Raw genomic sequence first — 20,481 nt, forward strand, 5'->3', positions numbered from 1 at the left:
CGTGAGAAAGCTCGCGCGCAGAGCAGTGGGAGCGGGCGGGACTGAGTATTTTCTTTGACCAACCGCTTTCCACGTATCCATCCTCCTGATCCCGTAGCGTCGAATCAAAAGCCGTTAGTAAAGTAGTTACTTCTTTCTCTTAGGATAGCCGGTCTTTCCGGGTTTTTCCCCCCTCCCCCTCCTCCCTCCCCTCTCCCCCCTTTCCCCTCCCCTCCCCTCCCTTCCCCTCCCCCTCTTTATTCAGCTTCCGGTAGAGGCTGGTAGGGTAAGGGAGCTCAGTAAGTCACTTCTGTGCGACTGTTTTATATCCGGTCTATGGGACCCGGCTGCGATTTGCTGCTGCGGGCAGCAGGTACCATCACTGCTGCCGCCATCATGTCAGACACGGACAGCGACGAAGATTCTGCTGGAGGCGGCCCATTTTCTTTAGCGGGTTTCCTTTTCGGCAACATCAATGGAGCCGGGCAGCTGGAGGGGGAAAGCGTCTTGGATGATGTGAGGGGGTGGGCGTGGGGGTAGGGCTGGGGGGGTGCGGCTAAGCAGAGGAAGGAGGTGCAGGGAGGAAAGCAGAGGGTGCTCAGGCAGCGAGAACAGGGCACAGTTAACGCCGGGGAGGAGGATCCCGCCCTCGTGGGTGCGGGAGCAGCGTCGCGTGGGAGTGATCAGTTCTGGGGGAGGGTGGGCAGAAGAGAGCACGAGGCGAGCCCGGGGCCAGGGGCGTAGGGAATGGTGGCTTTGGAGCTAGTGCTCTGCCGACCAGACAGTACGACTACATGCTTGTTTCGCCTAATGAGATGGCTTCCCACCCGTAACCTGCTTGGAGATTCTTGACGCTGCCTGCCCCTCTGACATCGGTAGCCTGAGATGGCTCTATAGAGCCAGAGGACTGGACAGGACCTGCCCCCGGCTCGGTTGGTTCTGGCCCCAGGCTTAGGACAATGGGGTGTTCCCAGCACCCGGGCGGGCCTCCTGGTCCCAGTGCGCCTTTTAGGTGGGGGGAGCAGCGTCTTCACTGACATCCGTGAAATAGTGTCCTGCGCCCTCGTGAAACTACATCGCCTTCACTTAGGCCCGTTTTCTTGAGGGGTGAAGCTGTCGGCTGCTGTGGCCCCTCCTGTGCCACAGGCTCATGCGAAACTTGGCCCGAACGAGCCCCGTCTCGCCGCCTCCAATCCCACTCATCTCCCTGCCTCGGCCCTGGTTCCGAGAACGACCGTTCCGTTCGTTCAGTCTTGGTAGTTGTTTGATTCGTCTTCTCTTGCAGTATTATATTTTAAAGTGTGGGCGATGCAGTTGGCCGTGGTGCTTTAATAAAGATCTGATCGATGCAAAGTTTGGTAGATAGATATTGCAGTTCTTGAACGTGTTGCTCCTTTTGGCACACTGCACAGTCATTTTTCATGTGGATTTGTGACTTTGTTGTGGACCAGGGAAATAAGCCTTTCTGGTGTGGGAATCGTAGATTTAGTTGTTGTCTTCGACTCTGGTGCTGTCCCTTTTTCAGGAGTGTAAGAAGCACTTGGCAGGCTTGGGGGCTTTGGGGCTGGGCAGCCTGATCACTGAACTCACGGCAAATGAAGAATTGACCGGGACTGACGGTGCCTTGGTAAATGATGAAGGTGAAGTCTGGGTTGTGAGGAGTAGGTGGGGGAGGAGGCTAGCCACCTACTATATATGTACTTTTTTGTGTGTGTAAGATGGGAGTTTTGCTCTGTCTCCCAGGTTGGAGTGCAGTGGGGTGATCTCGGCTGACTGCAACCTCCGCCACCCGGGTTCAAGCATTTCTCCTGTCTGAGCCTCCCAAGTAGCTGGGACTACAGGCGCGCGCCACCACGCCCGGCTAATTTTTGTATTTTTAGTAGAGACAGGGTTTCATCATATTGGTCAGACTGGTCTCGAACTCCTGACCTGAGGTGATCCACCTGCCTCGGCCCCCCAAAGTGCTGGGATTACAGGCGGGAGCCACCACATCCAGCCTGTACATGTACTTTTAAATGGGAATTACCTGAGGGAGTGAGGGTCACTTACTGTTGTTGCTATTCTCCCTGCTTTTTCATAGGGTGGATTAGGAGTACAGAAGATGCTGTGGACTATTCAGACATCAACGAGGTGGCAGAAGATGAAAGCCGAAGATACCAGCAGACAATGGGGAGCTTGCAGCCCCTTTGCCACTCAGGTGATTCTTTGGTGTATTAGCTTGAACATTCCAGTGCATTATCCTGCTGTATAGTCCAGTTTGGGCTCTAGTTTCCATGCCTGCTTTCTGCCATTGTTCCTGCTCTCTATGCCTTTGCTTTGCTCCTCTCCCTTTGTCAGCTGAGTTCCAAGTAGCTGCTATCTTTTTTTATTCTGGCCAGTGTTAACTGTACTCCTGGTTATTCCTCATACTGTTCAGTCATGAATTCTTGGTTAATGACAAGTAGCTTCCTTGTCATCTGGTATTTGAATACCTGCAGGGGTTTGTGAGATGCACTTCAAAGTTGGAAACTATGAAACAAATTCAGTTTTTGCCCTGAAGGAATTGATAGTTCAAGAGGGATGCAAGGTCATACATAAACAGTGAACTAAGGCAGGACGCGGTGGCTCACGCCAGCACTTTGGGAGACCGAGGCGGGTGTATTACCTACCTGAGGTCGGGAGTTTGAGACAAGCCTGACAAACATGGAGAAACCTGGTCTACTAAAAATACAAAATTAGCCAGGTGTGGTGGCACATGGAGTGTAATACCAGGTACTCGGGAGGCTGAGGCAGGAAAATTGCTTCAAACCGGCAGGCGGAGGTTGCAGTGAGCTTAGATCGTGCCACTACACTCCAGCCTGGGTGACAGAGCGAGACTCCGTCTCAAAAAAAAAAAGAAACACACTTCCTGTCAGTCTAGAGTACATAACAAGTGCTCAAACAACGTGTAATGAACTGAGTTAGAGTCTACCACTTGCTAATTGTATTACTTTTGATAAAATTCCACATTTTATTATAAAGTTCTCTAAAGTTCAAGTTTTCCTTTTTAGTAGAGGTTACAAATAAATAATTCCTAAGACTCCTTCCACTTACTGACTTTACCTTCTAAGTCTGAGGTTCTGATTCTATAATGTAGCATCTTATTCTGATTCTATAATGTAGCACCTTATACCAGAGAAGAAAAAAACATATTTGCAAGCAGGTATCAAGTTCATTGTTTTACACAGGGTGCAGTGGCTCACGCCTGTAGGGGAGCATGGTCATTTGAGGTCAGGAGTTCGAAACCTGTCTGGCCAACATGGTGAAACCCCTTCTCTACTAAAAATACAAAAAAATTGGCCAGGTGTGGGATTACCTGCCTGTAATCCCAGCTACTCGGGAGGCTGAGACAGGAGAATTGCTTCAAACCGGAGGCGGAGGTTACAGTGAGCTGAGATCAAGCTCCGCATCCTGGGTTCATGCCATTTTCCTGCCTTTGCCTCCTCAGTAGCTGGGACTACAGGCGCCCGCCACCTTGCCCGGCTAATTTTTATTTTTATTTTTATTTTTGGTAGAGATAGGGTTTCACCATGTTAGCCAGGATGGTCTCCATCTCCTGACCTCGTGATCAGCCCGCCTTGGCCTCCCAAAGTGCTGGGATTACAGGCGTGAGCCGCCGCGCCCGGCCTAGGCAGTGTGTTTCAAAGATAATGAAGTTGGCTGGGTGTGGTGGCTCAGGCCTTTGTAAACCCAGCATCGGGCAGATCACATAAGGCCAGGAGTTCGAGACCAGCCTGGCCAACATGGAGAAACCCCGTCTCTACTAAAAGTACAAAAGTTAGCTGGGCATGGTGGCGTGCGTCTGTAGTCCCAGCTACTCGGGAGGCTGAGGCATGAGAATCGCTTGAACCCAGGGAGGGGGAGGTTGCAGTGAGCAAAAACGAGGTGCTGCATTCCAGCCTGGGCGGCAAGAGCTACATGGTGTCTCAAAAGATCAATGAAGTCCATTTTCGGAACTTGAGGAGTTCAATTTAGTGGTGTGGAATCTAGAGCTATTGGTCCACAGTTCTTTATAGTTCATTCTTTGCACTGCCCTATTCTACCTCTCACTGCCTGAAACTCCCCTGCCACGCCCCTGACGGAGTCTCTCTCTATCACCAAGGCTGGAGCGCAGTGGCGCAATCTTGCCTCACTGCAGCATCCACCTACCAGGTTCAAGTGATTCTCCCACCTCAGCTTCCCCAGTAGCTGGGACTACAGGTGCACGCCACCACTCCCAGCTAATTTTTCTTGTATTTTTAGTAGAGATGAGGTTTTGCCATGTTGACCAGGCTGGTCTCGAACTCCTGATCTCAGGTGATCCACCCACCTTTGCCTCCCAAAGTGTTGGGATTACAGGTTTGAGCCACCCTGCCCGGCCTGCTTGAAAGTTTTATATGAAGTTGCTCGTTATTCATTCATTGTCCATCTCTTCGAACTAGATTTCAGGCTGCTGATAAATGTGAATAAAACCTTGGTAAATACTTGAACTTAATTTTTTCGGGACAGCTTATGGATTTGAGTGCTGCTTATATGAAAAGAATTAACTATACTGCATATACGAAAATTAACCCACGAAAAATAGAAGATATAAGCCCTGTCTTTAAGGATATTGTTATCTTGTGGGGAAGATGACATAAATAAATGCAGAACAATTAGTCATAGTAAGACGAACCAACTATGAGCTCCTGTTTCTATATATAGAGTGTTATATTTAGTTTTGATGGGCTGCCAGAATAGGTAAGTCAATAGCTGTCATTTTTGAGCACCCTGACTGAGGGGAGATGGTGGCAGTTATTATTTTCAGTAGAAGTTATAATTTCCAGGTTTGTGTTTGTTGTCTTGACTAGGGATGGTAAGGAAAAGGCTGCGAATTTCCCTAGGTGAGTTTTATGAGCTAACTTCCTGGAAAAGGAGGATGCTACATTTGATAGAATCTCAGTACTCTGGGATGCTCATTTCTAATTTCTCTTGTCCTCTAGAGGTGCCTTCACCTATACCCTTAGCTTTTTCCTTCCTTGGCATTGGCTCCTTTGCGTGGCTTGATTTACAAGGTTGCTTCTTGGGAATAATTGGAAGTGGGTGTAGATTGCTAATAAAGCTTTCATGGAGGTGAATTTTGAGTAGAATTTTGAAAGTGAGGCAAGGTTTGGTGGAGAAGGAGCAGCAGAGCATTTTGGTTTGAAAACATGGCTTGTCTAAAGGTTTGGAGATACTTAGAAATAAGCAAGTTGTGTGTGTAGAGGGGGGAATTAGCCAGTAGGTTTTCTTGAAAGGAGTAGAAAACATGCTGCCAAATAGCAAGAACCAAGAATGGAGCAATTTCATAGTACCTTTTATGTATGTATTACTTGGGATTTGATGACATAAGGAATTGTAAACCATCATAGACTGTTGAGTGAGAGGCAGGATGGTATAATGAAAAGAAAAGGACTTTGGAATCAAAGTGTCCTAGGCTTAGAGTGTCATAGATTCAAATTCCAACTCCATATTTAGTGTGACTGTGAGCATGTTGCTCAATCTCTGAGGCTTGGATTTCTCATTTGTAATAATCCCTCAGTTTTCTTGTCAGTAGTAAAGGTGATAATAGTTACATTAATAATAGTTTTGTGAGAATTTAAGTTTATCACATGACGTGAAAGCATATAGTATAATGGTAAATGCTCTTGTCAATATTAGTTGACTTTCCTTTTTTTCTGCTTTGCTAGTTTACAGTCTTAGAGGCTTCCCTTTGTGATGCTTTAGAAGAGTGATACTTGTCGCTCTGGGATTTTGATTAGTAAAAGAGTGAATGTGACATCAACTTGGAGGCTGTTCTTGCAGGCTAGAGATGTAAAGTTATTAAGGTCTGAAGTAGGGTGACAATTGTAGAAAATGATAGCTAGGGTCATGCCGGGCGTGGTGGCTCACGCTTATAATCCCAGCACTTTGGGAGGCTGAGGAGGACGGATAACTTGCGGTCAGGAGTTCGAGTCCAGCCTGACCAACATGGTGAAACCCCGTCTGTACTAAAAATGCAAAAATTAGCCGGGTATGGTGGCACGCTTCTGTAATCCCAGCTACTTGGGAGGCTGAGACAGAAGAATCGCTTGAACCCGGGAGGCGAAGGTTGCAGTGAGCTGAGATCATGCCACTGCACTCCAGCCTGGGGGACAAGAGCGAAACTCCGCCTCAAAAAAAAAAAAAGATAGCTAGGGTCAAACTTAGAAGATACTGATAAAGTATCGTAGGACTTGGTTGCTTATAGTCCCACCTACTCAGGAGGCTGTGGCGGGAAGATAACTTGAGCCCAGGAGTTGGAGGTTGCAGTGAGCTATGATCAAGCCTCTGCTCTAGCCTGGGCAACAGAGCAAGACCCCTGCCTCAAAATAAATAAATAAATAAATAAATAAATACAAGGCTTGGTGAGTGAGGAATTGTGTTGGAAAGATTGTAGGCTTTGTTGTTAAACCAGGCTTGTATTGTGATTTTGTCACTTAAAATTCAGTCTCTTCCATATCTCAGGATAATTCCTGTTGTGAAGTGTTATTGGGAGGATCATACATAAAACATCTAGAAATGCCTGGCACATAATGGAAGTTTTTTTTTTTTTTTTTTTTTTTTTTTTTGTTGAGACGGAGTCTAGCTCTGTCGCCCAGGCTGGAGTGCAGTGGCCGGATCTCAGCTCACTGCAAGCTCCGCCTCCTGGGTTTACGCCATTCTCCTGCCTCAGCCTCCCGAGTAGCTTGGACTACAGGCGCCCGCCACCTCGCCCGGCTAGTTTTTTGTATTTTTTAGTAGAGACGGGTTTCACTGTGTTAGCCAGGATGGTCTCGATCTCCTGACCTCGTGATCTGCCCGTCTCGGCCTCCCAAAGTGCTAGGATTACAGGCTTGAGCCACCGCGCCCGGCCCATAATGGAACTTTTATAGTAGAAAGTTGCTATGCTTTTTTTTTTGAGACGGAGTCTTGCTCTGTCGCCCAGGCTAGAGTGCAGTGGCATAGTCAGGGCTCACTGTAACCTCTGCCTCCCAGGTTCAAGCGATTATCCTGCCTCAGCCTCCTGAGTAGCTGTGACTACAGGCCCGTGCCACCTCTCCCAGTTAATTTTTTGAATTTTAGTAGAGACTGGGTTTCACCATGTTGCCTAGGCTGGTCTTGAACTCCTGAGCTCAGGCAATCCGCCCGCCTCAGCCTCCCAAAATGCTGGGATTACAGGTGTGAGCCACCTCGCTGGCCCTACACTTACTATTTGTAATGATCAACTGGACAAATGTGTATTGGGGGTCACGAGATTGATGAAGGAGACAGTGGACTAAAGTCATAAACTGGGAAAATGCATGTGGATGTGATGTTGATAGGGAATTTAAAAGAGATGAAGGATATTTCAGTGTTTTATAAGGTACAGTTGTTAAATATCTGAGTAGAAAGATTCTTTTTTTTTTTTTTTTTTTTTTGAGACGGAGTCTCGCTCTGTTGCCCAGGCTGGAGTGCAGTGGCCGGATCTCAGCTCACTGCAAGCTCCGTCTCCCGGGTTTACGCCATTCTCCTGCCTCAGCCTCCCGAGTAGCTGGGACTACAGGCGCCCGCTACGTCGCCCGGCTAGTTTTTTGTATTTTTTTTAGTAGAGACGGGGTTTCACCGTGTTAGCCAGGATGGTCTCGATCTCCTGACCTCGTGATCCGCCCGTCTCGGCCTCCCAAAGTGCTGGGATTACAGGCTTGAGCCACCGCGCCCGGCCGAAAGATTCTTTAGGAAGCAGAAGAGTTGTGGAATTGTAGAGGAGGTAAATTTTTTTTTTTTTTTTTTTTTGAGACTAGAGTCTCCCTCTGTCACCCAGGCTAGAGTGCAGTGGCGCGATCTTGGCTCACTGCAACCTCTGCCACCTGTGTTCAAGCGATTCTCTTGCCTCAGCCTCCAGAGTAGCTGGGACTACAGGCGCCTGCCATTGTGCCTAGCTAATTTTTGTATTTTTAATAGAGACGGGGTTTCACCGTGTTAGCCAGGATGGTCTCGATCTCCTGACCTCATGATCCACCTGCCTCGGCCTCCCAAAGTGCTGGGATTACAGGCGTGAGCCACCGTGCCCAGCCCGAGGAGGTAAATTAAGGCCGCATATGTAGATTTGGGTTTAATCTAGGTGAAGGTGATTCTTGAGAAAGGGAATAGGGAATGTGCAGGGGAATAAAAGCAGAGTCTTCAGGATGAAGTCTTGAGTGATGCCAATGGCTAAAGGGCAGTGAAAAGAGTAATAAACTGCAGATGATAGATAGAAAAACTGTGTCATCTCTCATTTGAGAGATGAGAAGAAAGACCAATCTTATGGGAAACTGACAGAGGGAGAAGATTCCCAAAGTGCTGGGAATTACAGGTGCGAGCCACTGTGCCCGGCCCAGTATGAAAATTCTAAAAAAGGTATGGTCAGGAAAGGAGCAAAGGTTTCAAACAGCTCTTGGAAGCTCTTTCATATGTTGTATGATTATTTATTTTTATTTATTTATTTATTTATTTTTGAGACATAGTTTCACTCTGTCGCCCAGGCTGGAGTGCAGTGGCACGACCTCGGTTTACTGCAACCTTCACCTCCCGGTTCAAGTGATTCTTGTGCCTCAGCCTCTTGAGTAGCTGGGATTATAGGCACATGCCACCACTGCTGGCTAATTTTTGTGTATTTGACAGAGATGGGGTTTCATCATGTTGGCTAGGCTGGTCTCAGAACTCCTGACCTCAGGTGATCTGCCCACTTCAGCCTCCCAAAGTGCTGGCGTGAGCCACCATTTCTTGTATGAGAAGTCAAGAATCATGTCTTGTATGAGGTATTACTCATGTTATAGCAATTGACTTGCACCTTGACATCATCTCTTTCTAAAGGCTAAAGCTATGTTTCAGATATGTATATGTAAAATATTTTGAGGCATGGTCTTGCTCTGTCACACGATTACTGCTCGTCAATGCCTTGACCTCCCAGGCTCAAACTGTAACTCCACCCCAGCCTCCTGAGTAGCTGGTACTACAGGCATGTGTCACCACGCGTAGCTAATTTTTGTATTTTTTGTGCAGATGGGGTTTCTCCATGTTGTTTAGGCTGGTCTTAAAATTCTGGGCTCAAGCCATCTGCCCATCTTGGCCTCCCAAAGTGCTGGGATTACAGGTGTGAGCCATCATGCCTGGCCCTCACCTTGCTTTTTTCACTTGTGTGTTCTTAAGGGATATGGATAGTGCTTCATGGGGTGCTTTAAATTATTGGGTGGCCCTGTAGTCCCCAGCACTTTGGGAGGCCAAGGTGGGCGGATCTTGAGGTCAGGAGTTCGAGACCAGCCTGACCAACACGATGAAACCCTCTCTCTACTAAAAATACAAAAATTAGCCAGGCGTGGTGGCGCATGCCTGTAATCCCAGCTACTCAGGAGGCTGAGGCAGGAGAATCACTTGAACTCGGGAGGTGGAGGTTGCAGTGAGCCGAGATTGTGCCACTGCACTCCAGCCTGCGCAACAGAGTGAGACTCCATCTTAAAAAACAAAAAATTGAGTGGCAAGGAAGCTTAAGGCGGTTGTGTAATATTTTGGATATTGAGGAGATCACGTTCTTGGTTTTATTAGATTATGATGAAGATGACTATGATGCTGATTGTGAAGACATTGATTGCAAGTTGATGCCTCCTCCACCTCCACCCCCGGGACCAATGAAGAAGGATAAGGACCAGGATGCTGTTACCAGTGGTAAGTAGAGATAGTCTACTTTTGTGTTAGGAGCAAGTTTCCATTCGTAAGTCCAGTCTTGTGGCTCACACATAAGGGACAAACTTAAGCTTATACGAAAGGACAAAACTTCTAGAAATAATTCATACAATCTCAAATTTTAGTATTAAAGGGAAGTTTTACTTTTAAAACATTTGGCAACAGTATTTTAACGTGCTCAATATATAGTAGTTTAGTCAGTGGTTCTCAAATCTGGTTAACCATCAGAATCACTTAGTCTTGAAAAAAAAACAAAAAAAAACCCATTACCTGACTTTCACCCCTTGAACCTGATTCAGAAGATCTTGGGTAGAGTCCAGGAATTCAATTCAATTCAATTCAATTAATTAATTTTTTTTTTTTTTTTTGAGAAAGAGTCTTGCTGTGTTGCCCAGGTTGGAGTGCAGTAGCACGATCTTGGCTCACTACAACCTCTGCCTCCCGGATTCAAGTAATTCTTGTGCCTCAGCCTCCAGAGTAGGGGCTGGAACTCCTGACCTCAAGTGATCCTCTTGCCTTGGCCTTCCAAAGTGCTGGGATTACAGGCGTGATCCACTGTGCCCTGCCAAACCCAAGAATTTTAAAGAGTTTCTTAAGTAATTTATGATACAACTGATCTGTATACTGGTATTTAGAAACTACTTATTTAGATGGCTTTATTTTCAGTGAAGTGATTAAATAAGGAAGGTGCCCTGGAATGTTGATAAATCAGATAGTGTCAACTACCAGATATTCAGAGATTTCAAAGGCTGGTAGAGTCTTCAGTGTTTATCTTACCTATTCGTATAACAGTAACTGTCCTAGGCTTGAAAATTGGGGAAGAGCAGTGTGTTTGACTGACCTATATGTTGAGGCTTGCATTTACCTAAATTCTTCCTGTTGGAGTTTTAAGCCATTTCTTTTTAACAGTCTGCTAAATGTCAGCTGTTTCATAGATCTTCTTTATGCCAAATAATCTTAACGTTGTCCGGTGGGCTTAAAAAGATTCTCCAGTTCATGGGTCTCTGAACTAGGACTACCTGAGCGGTATAAAGTATTACATAATTTTGCTATTGGTCACAACATTGGTTACAATATTGGTTACTTAACAGAAAGTAGGGCCAGGCGTGGTGGCTCACACCTGTAATCCAAGTGCTTTGGGAGGTGGAGACGGGCAGATCATTTGAGGTGAGGAGTTCGAGACCAGCCTGGCCAAGACGGTGAAACCCTGTCTCTACTAAAAATACAAAAATTTAGCCAGCTGTGGTGGTGCATGACTGTAATCCCAGCTACTCAGGAGGCTGAGGCAGGAGAATCACTTGAACCTGGGAGATAGAGGTTTCAACAAGCTGAGATCTCACCACTGCACTCCAGCCTCTGCGACAGAGCAAGACTCTGTCTCAAAAAAAAAAAAACCGAAAGTAGTAAACCTAGTAATAGTGTTTGTTTTCTCATCACAACCCTAGGGTACCAGGTACGTGGTGAGTTGGGGGATAATGGGAGATAACGAGTTAGAAGAGTTTTCTGGGTTGCATACTAGTATTATGATTTGGGTGCTTGGGCCTATATCTTCTGGCATTGAGCCATGTGTATAGCCTAAAGTGGGTGTTTGCGGAATTCAAGGAAATATGTTCACAGTTACATGCCAAAGGGGTTTCTCTTCCTTGTTGCAGTGTCTGAAAATGGAGAAGGCATCATCTTGCCCTCCATCATTGCCCCTTCCTCTTTGGCCTCAGAGAAAGTGGACTTCAGTAGTTCCTCTGACTCAGAATCTGAGATGGGACCTCAGGAAGCAACACAGGCAGAATCTGAGGATGGAAAGCTGACCCTTCCATTGGCTGGGATTATGCAACATGATGCCACCAAGCTGTTGCCAAGTGTCACAGAACTTTTTCCAGAATTTCGACCCGGAAAGGTACATTGTATGGAGAATGCCCAGATTGCAAACCACTGACCTCTTCCAAATAATGAGTTTCGTTGTTAAGATGCTGAGTATGGAATAGACCTAAGGGTTTCCTTACTCAGTGACATATTATTGGCTATATAAGAGTTCTTCACACTGTATTAGGTCTTTTTTTAAAAGTTGTATATATTGATAGTAAATGTGATTTATGCTGTTCTCATTGGAAATTTCCCTGTTACCTTAAAAGAACTAGTCCAAATTATTAAGGAACGCTTTTTTACTTTCTTTTTTTTTTTTTTTTTTTTTTTTTTTTTTTTTTTTTTTTTTTTTTTTTTGAGACGGAGTCTCGCTCTGTCACCCAGGCAGGCTGGAGTGCAGTGGCGCGATCTCGGCTCACTGCAAGCTCCGCTTCTTGGGTTCACGCCATTCTCCTGGCTCAGCCTCCTGAGTAGCTGGGACTACAGGCGCCCGCCACAGCGCCTGGTTAATTTTTTTGTATTTTTAGTAGAGACGGGGTTTCACCGTGGTCTCGATCTCCTGACCTTGTGATCCGCCCGCCTCGGCCTCCCAAAGTGCTGGGATTACAGGCGTGAGCCACCGCGCCCGGCCTACTTTCTTGTTAGATGTTGTAAGTCTGAATGCAACCCTCCTTTATTTCTCCCCCGCGTTTGAATAGATCTCTCAGGGGAGTTTTCAGGCCCAGATGCTGCTGTTTTCCTATCTGACTTTGAGTCTCTGTCATAGTAATGTATTCTGTGTTCTAGGTGTTACGCTTCCTACGTCTTTTTGGACCAGGGAAGAATGTCCCATCTGTTTGGCGGAGTGCTCGGAGAAAGAGGAAGAAGAAGCACCGTGAGCTGATACAAGAAGAGCAGATCCAGGAGGTGGAATGCTCAGTAGAATCAGAAGTCAGCCAGAAGTCTTTGTGGAACTACGACTACGCTCCACCACCACCTCCAGAGCAGTGTCTCTCTGATGATGAAGTAGGCAAAATGGAGACCTGAGATTAAGGCTTATGAGAGGAACAAATGAATTCAATGAATTCTCTCTAGTTTATGTCTAAATTGTAAATAACACCATAGCAGATAGAATTCTGTGCTAATTCTCAATGAGTAATCATGGGTTCAATCTCAGTGGCTGCCCCTTCCCTATTGTAAAAGAAAAATGTTTGGTGGGGTAGGCAGGGATGAGAGGGGTAGATGATGATATGCTGCTGAATAAGGTTTGATCAATAGGCGGAATGTGCTATGATACATCTCCATTGTTTACATTCTAACTCCGGGTAAATCATCCTCAGTTTCTCTAAGTTCCCCTCCTGACTGTTAACTCTCTATAGCCTTAGGACAGCTGGGATCAGGAAATTCTCCGTGCTCTACTTCTTTTTTCTGTTACAGATCACAATGATGGCTCCTGTGGAGTCCAAATTTTCCCAATCAACTGGAGATATAGATAAAGTGACAGATACCAAGCCAAGAGTGGCTGAGTGGCGTTATGGGCCTGCCCGACTGTGGTACGATATGCTGGGTGTCCCTGAAGATGGCAGTGGGTTTGACTATGGCTTCAAACTGAGAAAGACAGAACATGAACCTGTGATAAAATCTAGAATGACAGAGGTGAGCAACACTGGTATGTAAGAAAGGAATCAGTGTACTCAGGTCCTATTACTTTTACTAACTTTACTTTTTAATTCGGGAGATACTTGGTAGGGTTTCTTTGGTGGGAGATTGAGGTGTCTCAGCCTTTTATTTGGTATGGTATATCACCCTGGTAGCTAGGTGCTATACTAAGGATTCTGTTTGTGAAGTGAGTGCTGTGCCAGACTAGGAGTGGGAAGAGGCAAATATTCCTCTTTTATCAAGTGGTTGTTTCAAGTAAAGGACCACTTACGATGTATCTGTATCTCTAACGTGGAATTTGGAGTGTAAACTTTGACCAGTGACCAATCGAGGGTGTGTTTTTTCTTCCCTACTTACCCAGGAATTTAGGAAACTTGAGGAAAACAATGGCACTGATCTTCTGGCTGATGAAAACTTCCTGATGGTGACACAGCTGCATTGGGAGGATGATATCATCTGGGATGGGGAGGATGTCAAACACAAAGGGACAAAACCTCAGCGTGCAAGCCTGGCAGGCTGGCTTCCTTCTAGCATGACTAGGAATGCGATGGCTTACAATGTTCAGCAAGGTGTGCTTCTGTGCTAGCTGTGTCCAGCGTATACTGCCCTTAATCTTAGTCACCATAAGTGGGCTTAGCTGTGGTTTTTTTTTTTTTTTTTTTTTTTTTTGAGAGAGAGTTTCGCTCTTGCTGCCCAGGATGGAGTGCAATGGTGCAATCTTGGCTCACTGCAACCTCTGCCTCCCGGGTTCAAGCGATTCTCCTGCCTCAGCCTCTGGAGTGGCTGGGATTACAGGCATGTGCCACCATGCCTGACTAATTTTTGTATTTTTAGTAGAGATGGAGTTTCTCCATGTTGGTCAGGCTGGTCTCGAACTCCCGACCTCAGGTGATCCACCCGCCTCGGCCTCCCAAAGTGCTGGGATTATAGGTGTGAGCCACTGCGCCCGGCCGGCTGTGATGTTCTGAGCTGCCAAGAGATAGTGAAATGTTTAGGATCCGAGGCCTAATTCTAGTCCCTATAGTTTTTATTTTATTTTTATGCTCAACCAGCAGGGAGATAGTCCATGTAATTTTTTGCCCTGTTAAGAAGCTAGGCCAGACTCAGGTTTCTTAGAAAAATGTGATAACCATTTTGAAGTTAAAGATCTTTTTTTTTTTTTTTTTTAAGACAGAGTATTGGTTGCTCTGTTGCCTGGGCTGGAGTGCAGTGGCGCAATCTCAGCTCACTGCAATCTCTGCCTGCTGGGCTCAGGCGATTCTCCTGCCTCAGCCTCCCGAGTAGCTGGGATTACAGGCATGTGCCACCACGTCCAGCTAATTTTGTATTTTTAGTAGAGATGGAGTTTCTCCATGTTGGTCAGGCTGGTCTCGAACTCCTGACCTCAGGTGATCCACCTGCCTCAGCCTCCCAAAGTGCTGGAATTACAGGTATGAGCCACCACGCCTGGCCTGAAGTTCTTTCTGAACTATAACAGTACTTTACAGTATATTTTTGTTTCCCAAGTCCCTCTGTATTTAGAATTCTAGTTTCTTTTTTTTCTCCTTAAATAGGTTTGTATGTTTTTTTTAAAGGTATGCCACGATTCATGTAAAACACTTTGAAAATACAGTATAGTGTTAAAAAAAAAAGTCACTGGTAATCTATCTGGAGATTATCAATTGTTAATTTTTGGTGTATTTTCAGTGTTCTCTGTGTGTATGTAGTTGAGCTCATTTCTATATGTACAGTTTTTGTGTATTGTGCTTTTCACTTAATAAATATTTTTCTCTCTTTCATTTTTTATTATTTATTATTGAGACAGGGCCTCACTTTGTTGCCCAGACTAGTTTCAAACTCCTGGACTCAAGCGATCTTCCTGCCTCGGACTCCGAAAGTGCTGAGATTACAAGCAAGAGCCACCCCAACCAAGCCACATAAATATTATTCTGTTCTTTATAAAAATGTTTAATGACATGGGAAACTCATTCATTTTATTTTAATTATTTTTTGTAGAGGTAGAGTGTTGTTACGTTGCTCAGGCTGGACTCCTGGGCTCAGGTGATCCTCCTGCCTCAGCCTCAAGTAGCCGAGACTTCAGGTGCACGCCACCACACCTGGCTTGAGAAACTCATTTTAAATGGAAAGAAAGAAGATATGAAACAACATATATGATATCCTATTAGTGTAAATGAAAAAAAGCAGACTGCATAAACAGAAAGCTGGATTACTTCTACATTTTGGAGGAAAAACAAAATTTTTTTTTTTTTTTTGAGAAAGCAGTCTCTGTTGCCCAGGGTGGAATGTGTTGGCGCGATTTTGGCTCACTGCAACATCCGCCTCCCAGGTTGAAGTGATTCTTGTGTCTCAGCCTCCCGAGTAGCTGGGATTATAGGTGTGCACCACTGTGCTCGGATAATTTTTGCATTTTTAGTAGAGATGGGGTTTCACCAGGTTGGCCAGGCTGGTCTTGAACTCCTGATCTCAAGTGATCTGCCTGCCTTGGCCTCCTAAAGTGCTAGGATTACAGGCGTGAGCCACCGCACCTGGATACAAAAATGTCTGATTTTTAAAACCTAAGAAATAGGTTTTTTCCTTTCCATTCTGCCCACTTTATGGGTTGTGTATTATTCTTATGTATGTTTCATAATTTACTGGTACATGTTGCATTTGTTAATAAAATTTATTACCATTTATTGTTAGCATACTTTACCGTGTCATTTACTATAATTTAAGCAATTCCTTCTTAAACATTTAGGTTATTTAAATTTCAACTATTGTAAACAGTGTTGCAATGAACATTTTTGACTGCAACATTGTTTTATTTTTATTTAGTTTTTGAGACAGAATTTCACTCTTGTTGCCCAGGCTGGAGTGCAATGGCACGATCTCAGATCACTGCAACCTCTACCTCCCAGGTTTGAGTGATTCTCCTGCCTCAGCCTCCTGAGTAGCTGGGATTACAGGCATGTGCCACCACACCCAGCTAATTTTTGTATTTTTTGTAAAGATGAGGTTTCTCCTTATTGGTCAGGTTGGTCTTGAATTCCTGACCTGAAGTGATCCACCTGCCTTGGCCTCCTAAAATGCTGTGATTACAGGTGTGAGCCACTGCGCCCAGCCTGCAACGTTATTTTAAAGTGAGAAATACGCTGTGTAGGTTCCTTTTCAGTGGGCACATGAGTAACTCACATTACTCATGTTACTCATAAAAAATCTTTGCCAGAATCTTGATTGAAAGGGGCATAAATGTTTTCTCTGTTACTATTTCCTCCTTGCGCTTTGACTAGGTTTTGCAGCCACCCTTGATGATGACAAACCTTGGTACTCCATTTTTCCCATTGACAATGAGGATCTGGTGTATGGACGCTGGGAGGACAATATCATTTGGGATGCTCAGGCCATGCCCCGGCTGTTGGAACCTCCTGTTTTGACACTTGATCCCAATGATGAGAACCTCATTTTGGGTATATTACTGGCAGAGGCCAGTGTTCCTTCTCCTTTGACAACTTGATGTTAATGTCAACGGGCAGGAGGAAATCAGAAGGGTTGGAGAAGATTAGGACTAGAAACTTACAGGTAGTGGCTTGAAAGAGCGAAGTTTTGGCTGTTTATATTATTTGTGTATATGCTTAGGGGACACTCACGTAGGAATGTTGGAAAGTTGCAACTTTGAGATGTCAGGAGCATAGTTTGTTCCATTAGTGAATCATGGACTGGAAACTTCTAGGTAGCAGTTTGAGGGAGCAAAGTTGTAGCTGTTAGTTTTTATTATTTGTGTATTCCCTAGGGAAAACTCATGTAGGAATGTCAGTAATACCTTTAGAGATGTCAAGCATGTAGTTCAGTTAGTAAATCATGGACTAGAAGTTACCTGGGGTGGGATGAAAGATCTAGTTAAGAACTTCATTGGGACATTCATCACCTTAAAAAAGAAGAAAACTGGATACTTGTCTGTAGGAAAGGTGAATCTTCAGGGAGAGCAACTCAAGTGGTTTTTGTTTTATTCTCAGAAATTCCTGATGAGAAGGAAGAGGCCACCTCTAACTCCCCCTCCAAGGAGAGTAAGAAGGAATCATCTCTGAAGAAGAGTCGAATTCTCTTAGGGAAAACAGGAGTCATCAAGGAGGAACCACAGCAGGTGTGTGAAGAAAAAAGGGGCTTGGTGTTTAGAGGAACAAAGATAATAGAGAAGGATAGTCTGACCAAGATTTGTTTGATTATCTATCATTAGAACATGTCTCAGCCAGAAGTGAAAGATCCATGGAATCTCTCCAATGATGAGTATTATTACCCCAAGCAACAGGGTCTTCGAGGCACCTTTGGAGGGAATATTATCCAGGTACAAATAGTGTCTTTTCTGTGGTAGAGGAGAACCCCATGGCTTTGTGCTGACGGAGGATATGGGAAAATCTTGCTTAGGCTGGAATTAGCTAATTTTAACCCTTCTATTTCCTGTTTTAGCATTCAATTCCTGCTGTGGAATTACGGCAGCCCTTCTTTCCCACCCACATGGGGCCCATCAAACTCCGGCAGTTCCATCGCCCACCTCTGAAAAAGTACTCATTTGGTGCACTCTCTCAGCCAGGTCCCCACTCAGTTCAACCTTTGCTAAAGCACATCAAAAAAAGGCCAAGGTATAATTGAATTCTGGTTAGAAAACAGCTATAAAGGATATTGGGGTGTAAATTAGGGAAATGTACCAGATATTAGATTGTATCAGGGAGTTGGTTACTTTCTCAGATGTGATAGAATGTTATTTTGTTTATTTAGGAGAATGTCTTTATTGTTAGGTGATGCATGTGAAAATATTTAAAGGTGAGGTGTCACAATGACTGCATCTTTCAAAAACCAGCAAAGTCTATAGAAAGGTAAAGGTTAAAAAAAAGGCAAAATATAAACAGCAACGTGGGATAAGTGTTCGTAGTACAGTAGTCCTTATGTATCTCTGGGAGATTGGTTCTAGGACCTCCTCTGGATACCAAAATCTTTAGATGTTCCGGTTTCTGATATAATAGCATAATATTTGCACATAACCTATGCACATCCTCTCCTATACTTTAAATCATCTCTAGATTACTTATAATACTTACTCCAATGTAGATGCTATGTGAATGGTTGTTACACTGTTACTGTTTAGGGAATAATGACAAGAAAAGTCTGTACCTGTTCAGCACAGATGCAGTTGTATTTTCTGAATATTTTCTATCTATGGTTGGTTGAATTCACGGATGCAGAACCATACATGGATATGGAGGGCTGACTGTACTATTGTTTGAACTTTACAGTAGTTTGAAAAATAGGTAAAATCTTTTTGGTGTGTTTGTCTCAGATTGAACAACATCATTGTGTGTAGTAGTTGTCCTGTCAGGAGCTAGATGGTATTTTCTTTGTTCTGGACAGATGAGAGAACAAGAGAGGCAAGCTTCAGGTGGTGGAGAGATGTTTTTTATGCGCACACCTCAGGACCTCACAGGCAAAGATGGAGATCTTATTCTTGCAGAATATAGTGAGGAAAATGGACCCTTAATGATGCAGGTTGGCATGGCAACCAAGATAAAGAACTATTATAAACGGGTGAGTCTCTGCTCAGAAAATTTTTTTCCACACATAATTCTGCTTATGCTTCCATAAACTTTTATGTACAAACTTTTTGTTATTAACATAGCTGTAGTAAGACAAACTGCAAACTTATATACAAACTTTTTGTTATTAACATAGGTGTAGTAAGACAAACTGCAAACTTATATACAAACTTTTTGTTATTAACATAGCTGTAGTTAGAGATCTACTGGTAATCTGTGAACATATACCATAAATTTCTTGGGAGAAAGGAGTGGTACCTGTTTTGTAGTTATAACATGTTGAGCATCTCAAACCTCAAAATTCGAAGTAAAAATCCACAACTTTTTGAGCACTACTAACATGATACTCAAATGAAATGCTCATTGGAGCATGTTGGATTTCCAGATTTGGGATGCCCAACTGGTAAGTATAATGAAACTATTCCAAAATCTTCTGGTCACAAGCATTTTGGATGAGGGATACTCAACATGTGTTAGTAAAGTGCTATGCTCATATTGTGTAGGATTATTGATTATATTCTGTGATTAATAACTGGGTCTTCTGTGTTCCTTTTAGAAACCTGGAAAAGATCCTGGAGCACCAGATTGTAAATATGGGGAAACTGTTTACTGCCATACATCTCCTTTCCTGGGCTCTCTCCATCCTGGCCAATTACTGCAGGTGAGGAATTCTTCCCTGTTTTTAGTGTTAACTAAGGAAATTGATAAATGAGGAACCAGTCAGCTCAGAAAGAACTATTATAATTCTAGTTGATTGAGATGCTTTAATATTAAGTACAAAGAAGATAAGTATAATCCAAAAATGTTTTAAGGAAATCTTTTTCTTAAAACTGGCTGTAATTGTGTTGTTCTTAGGCTAAATGTAAAATAGGTTTTTAAAAATACACACTGGTAAGCTCAGTAACATCTGGGAAGCATGAGGAAGTCAACCAGGATGAATTTACTATAATTTATGAATGTTTAATTTTTGTGTATAAAATTGATAACATTTTGATCATATTAGCTGTGGTTATTGTGAATATTGAACCACACCTGAACTGTGCCATCTGCAGTCCCCAGCCATAGTGAAATGCCTTTTTTTCCTCCTTTATTCTAATGGGTGTAAAGAGGCCCTCTTGTAACAGCTTTTATATATTCAAGGGGGGAAGTATGGTGGTCCACAAATGATGTGGAAAATCTCTAACACTGTCCTATCTTTTTTTTTCTCCATTTCATTTCTCTTGGCAATCTTAACCATTTGTCCTACTCTTATACCTAGTTTATTCTACTACTGTTATCCTTTACTCTCCTAAAACGTCTGCAAAGCTCAGTTTTTTTCTTTATCCTTTACATCCATAGTCTATTGCCTACCAGATTTTTAGTATCATCTTTGTATTGTTCTTCTCCTTTCCCTGAAACTTTCTGTTGAGGTTTTTTACCAATTCAGCCTCTTCTTTTGTGCCTACTTTTGTAGTCTCTTAAAGATCTTTTTTTTTTTTTTTTTTGAGACGGAGTCTTGCTCAGTCGCCCAGGCTGGAGTGCAGTGGCGCGATCTCGGCCCACTGCAAGCTCTGCCTCCCGGGTTCAAGCCGTTCTCCTGCCTCAGCCTTCCAAGTAGCTGGGACTACAGGCGCCCACCACCACGCCCGGCTAATTTTTTGCATTTTTAGTAGAGACGGGGTTTCACCGTGTTAGCTAGGATGGTCTCGATCTCCTGACCTCGTGATCCACCCGCCTTGGCCTCCCA

General features: G+C 44.2%; 1 protein-coding gene across 1 annotated transcript in view; it reads left to right on the forward strand.

The window, feature by feature from the left end:
* Positions 1-252: 252 nt before the first annotated feature.
* TAF1 (TATA-box binding protein associated factor 1) overlaps positions 253-20,481 on the forward strand; it is a 99,349-nt gene continuing 79,120 nt past the window's right edge. Inside the window, 14 exon segments of the mRNA XM_030933770.1 lie at positions 253-495; positions 1,505-1,619; positions 2,060-2,176; positions 9,556-9,675; positions 11,346-11,587; positions 12,340-12,558; positions 12,970-13,188; positions 13,553-13,760; positions 16,461-16,637; positions 17,184-17,311; positions 17,405-17,512; positions 17,635-17,823; positions 18,574-18,747; positions 19,312-19,416. Of these exon segments, the coding sequence (XP_030789630.1) occupies positions 316-495; positions 1,505-1,619; positions 2,060-2,176; positions 9,556-9,675; positions 11,346-11,587; positions 12,340-12,558; positions 12,970-13,188; positions 13,553-13,760; positions 16,461-16,637; positions 17,184-17,311; positions 17,405-17,512; positions 17,635-17,823; positions 18,574-18,747; positions 19,312-19,416 (2,301 nt within the window). The 5' untranslated portion in view covers positions 253-315.

The sequence above is a fragment of the Rhinopithecus roxellana genome, chromosome 7 (genome assembly GCF_007565055.1).
Source record: "Rhinopithecus roxellana isolate Shanxi Qingling chromosome 7, ASM756505v1, whole genome shotgun sequence".
Lineage (NCBI taxonomy): Eukaryota > Metazoa > Chordata > Mammalia > Primates > Cercopithecidae > Rhinopithecus > Rhinopithecus roxellana.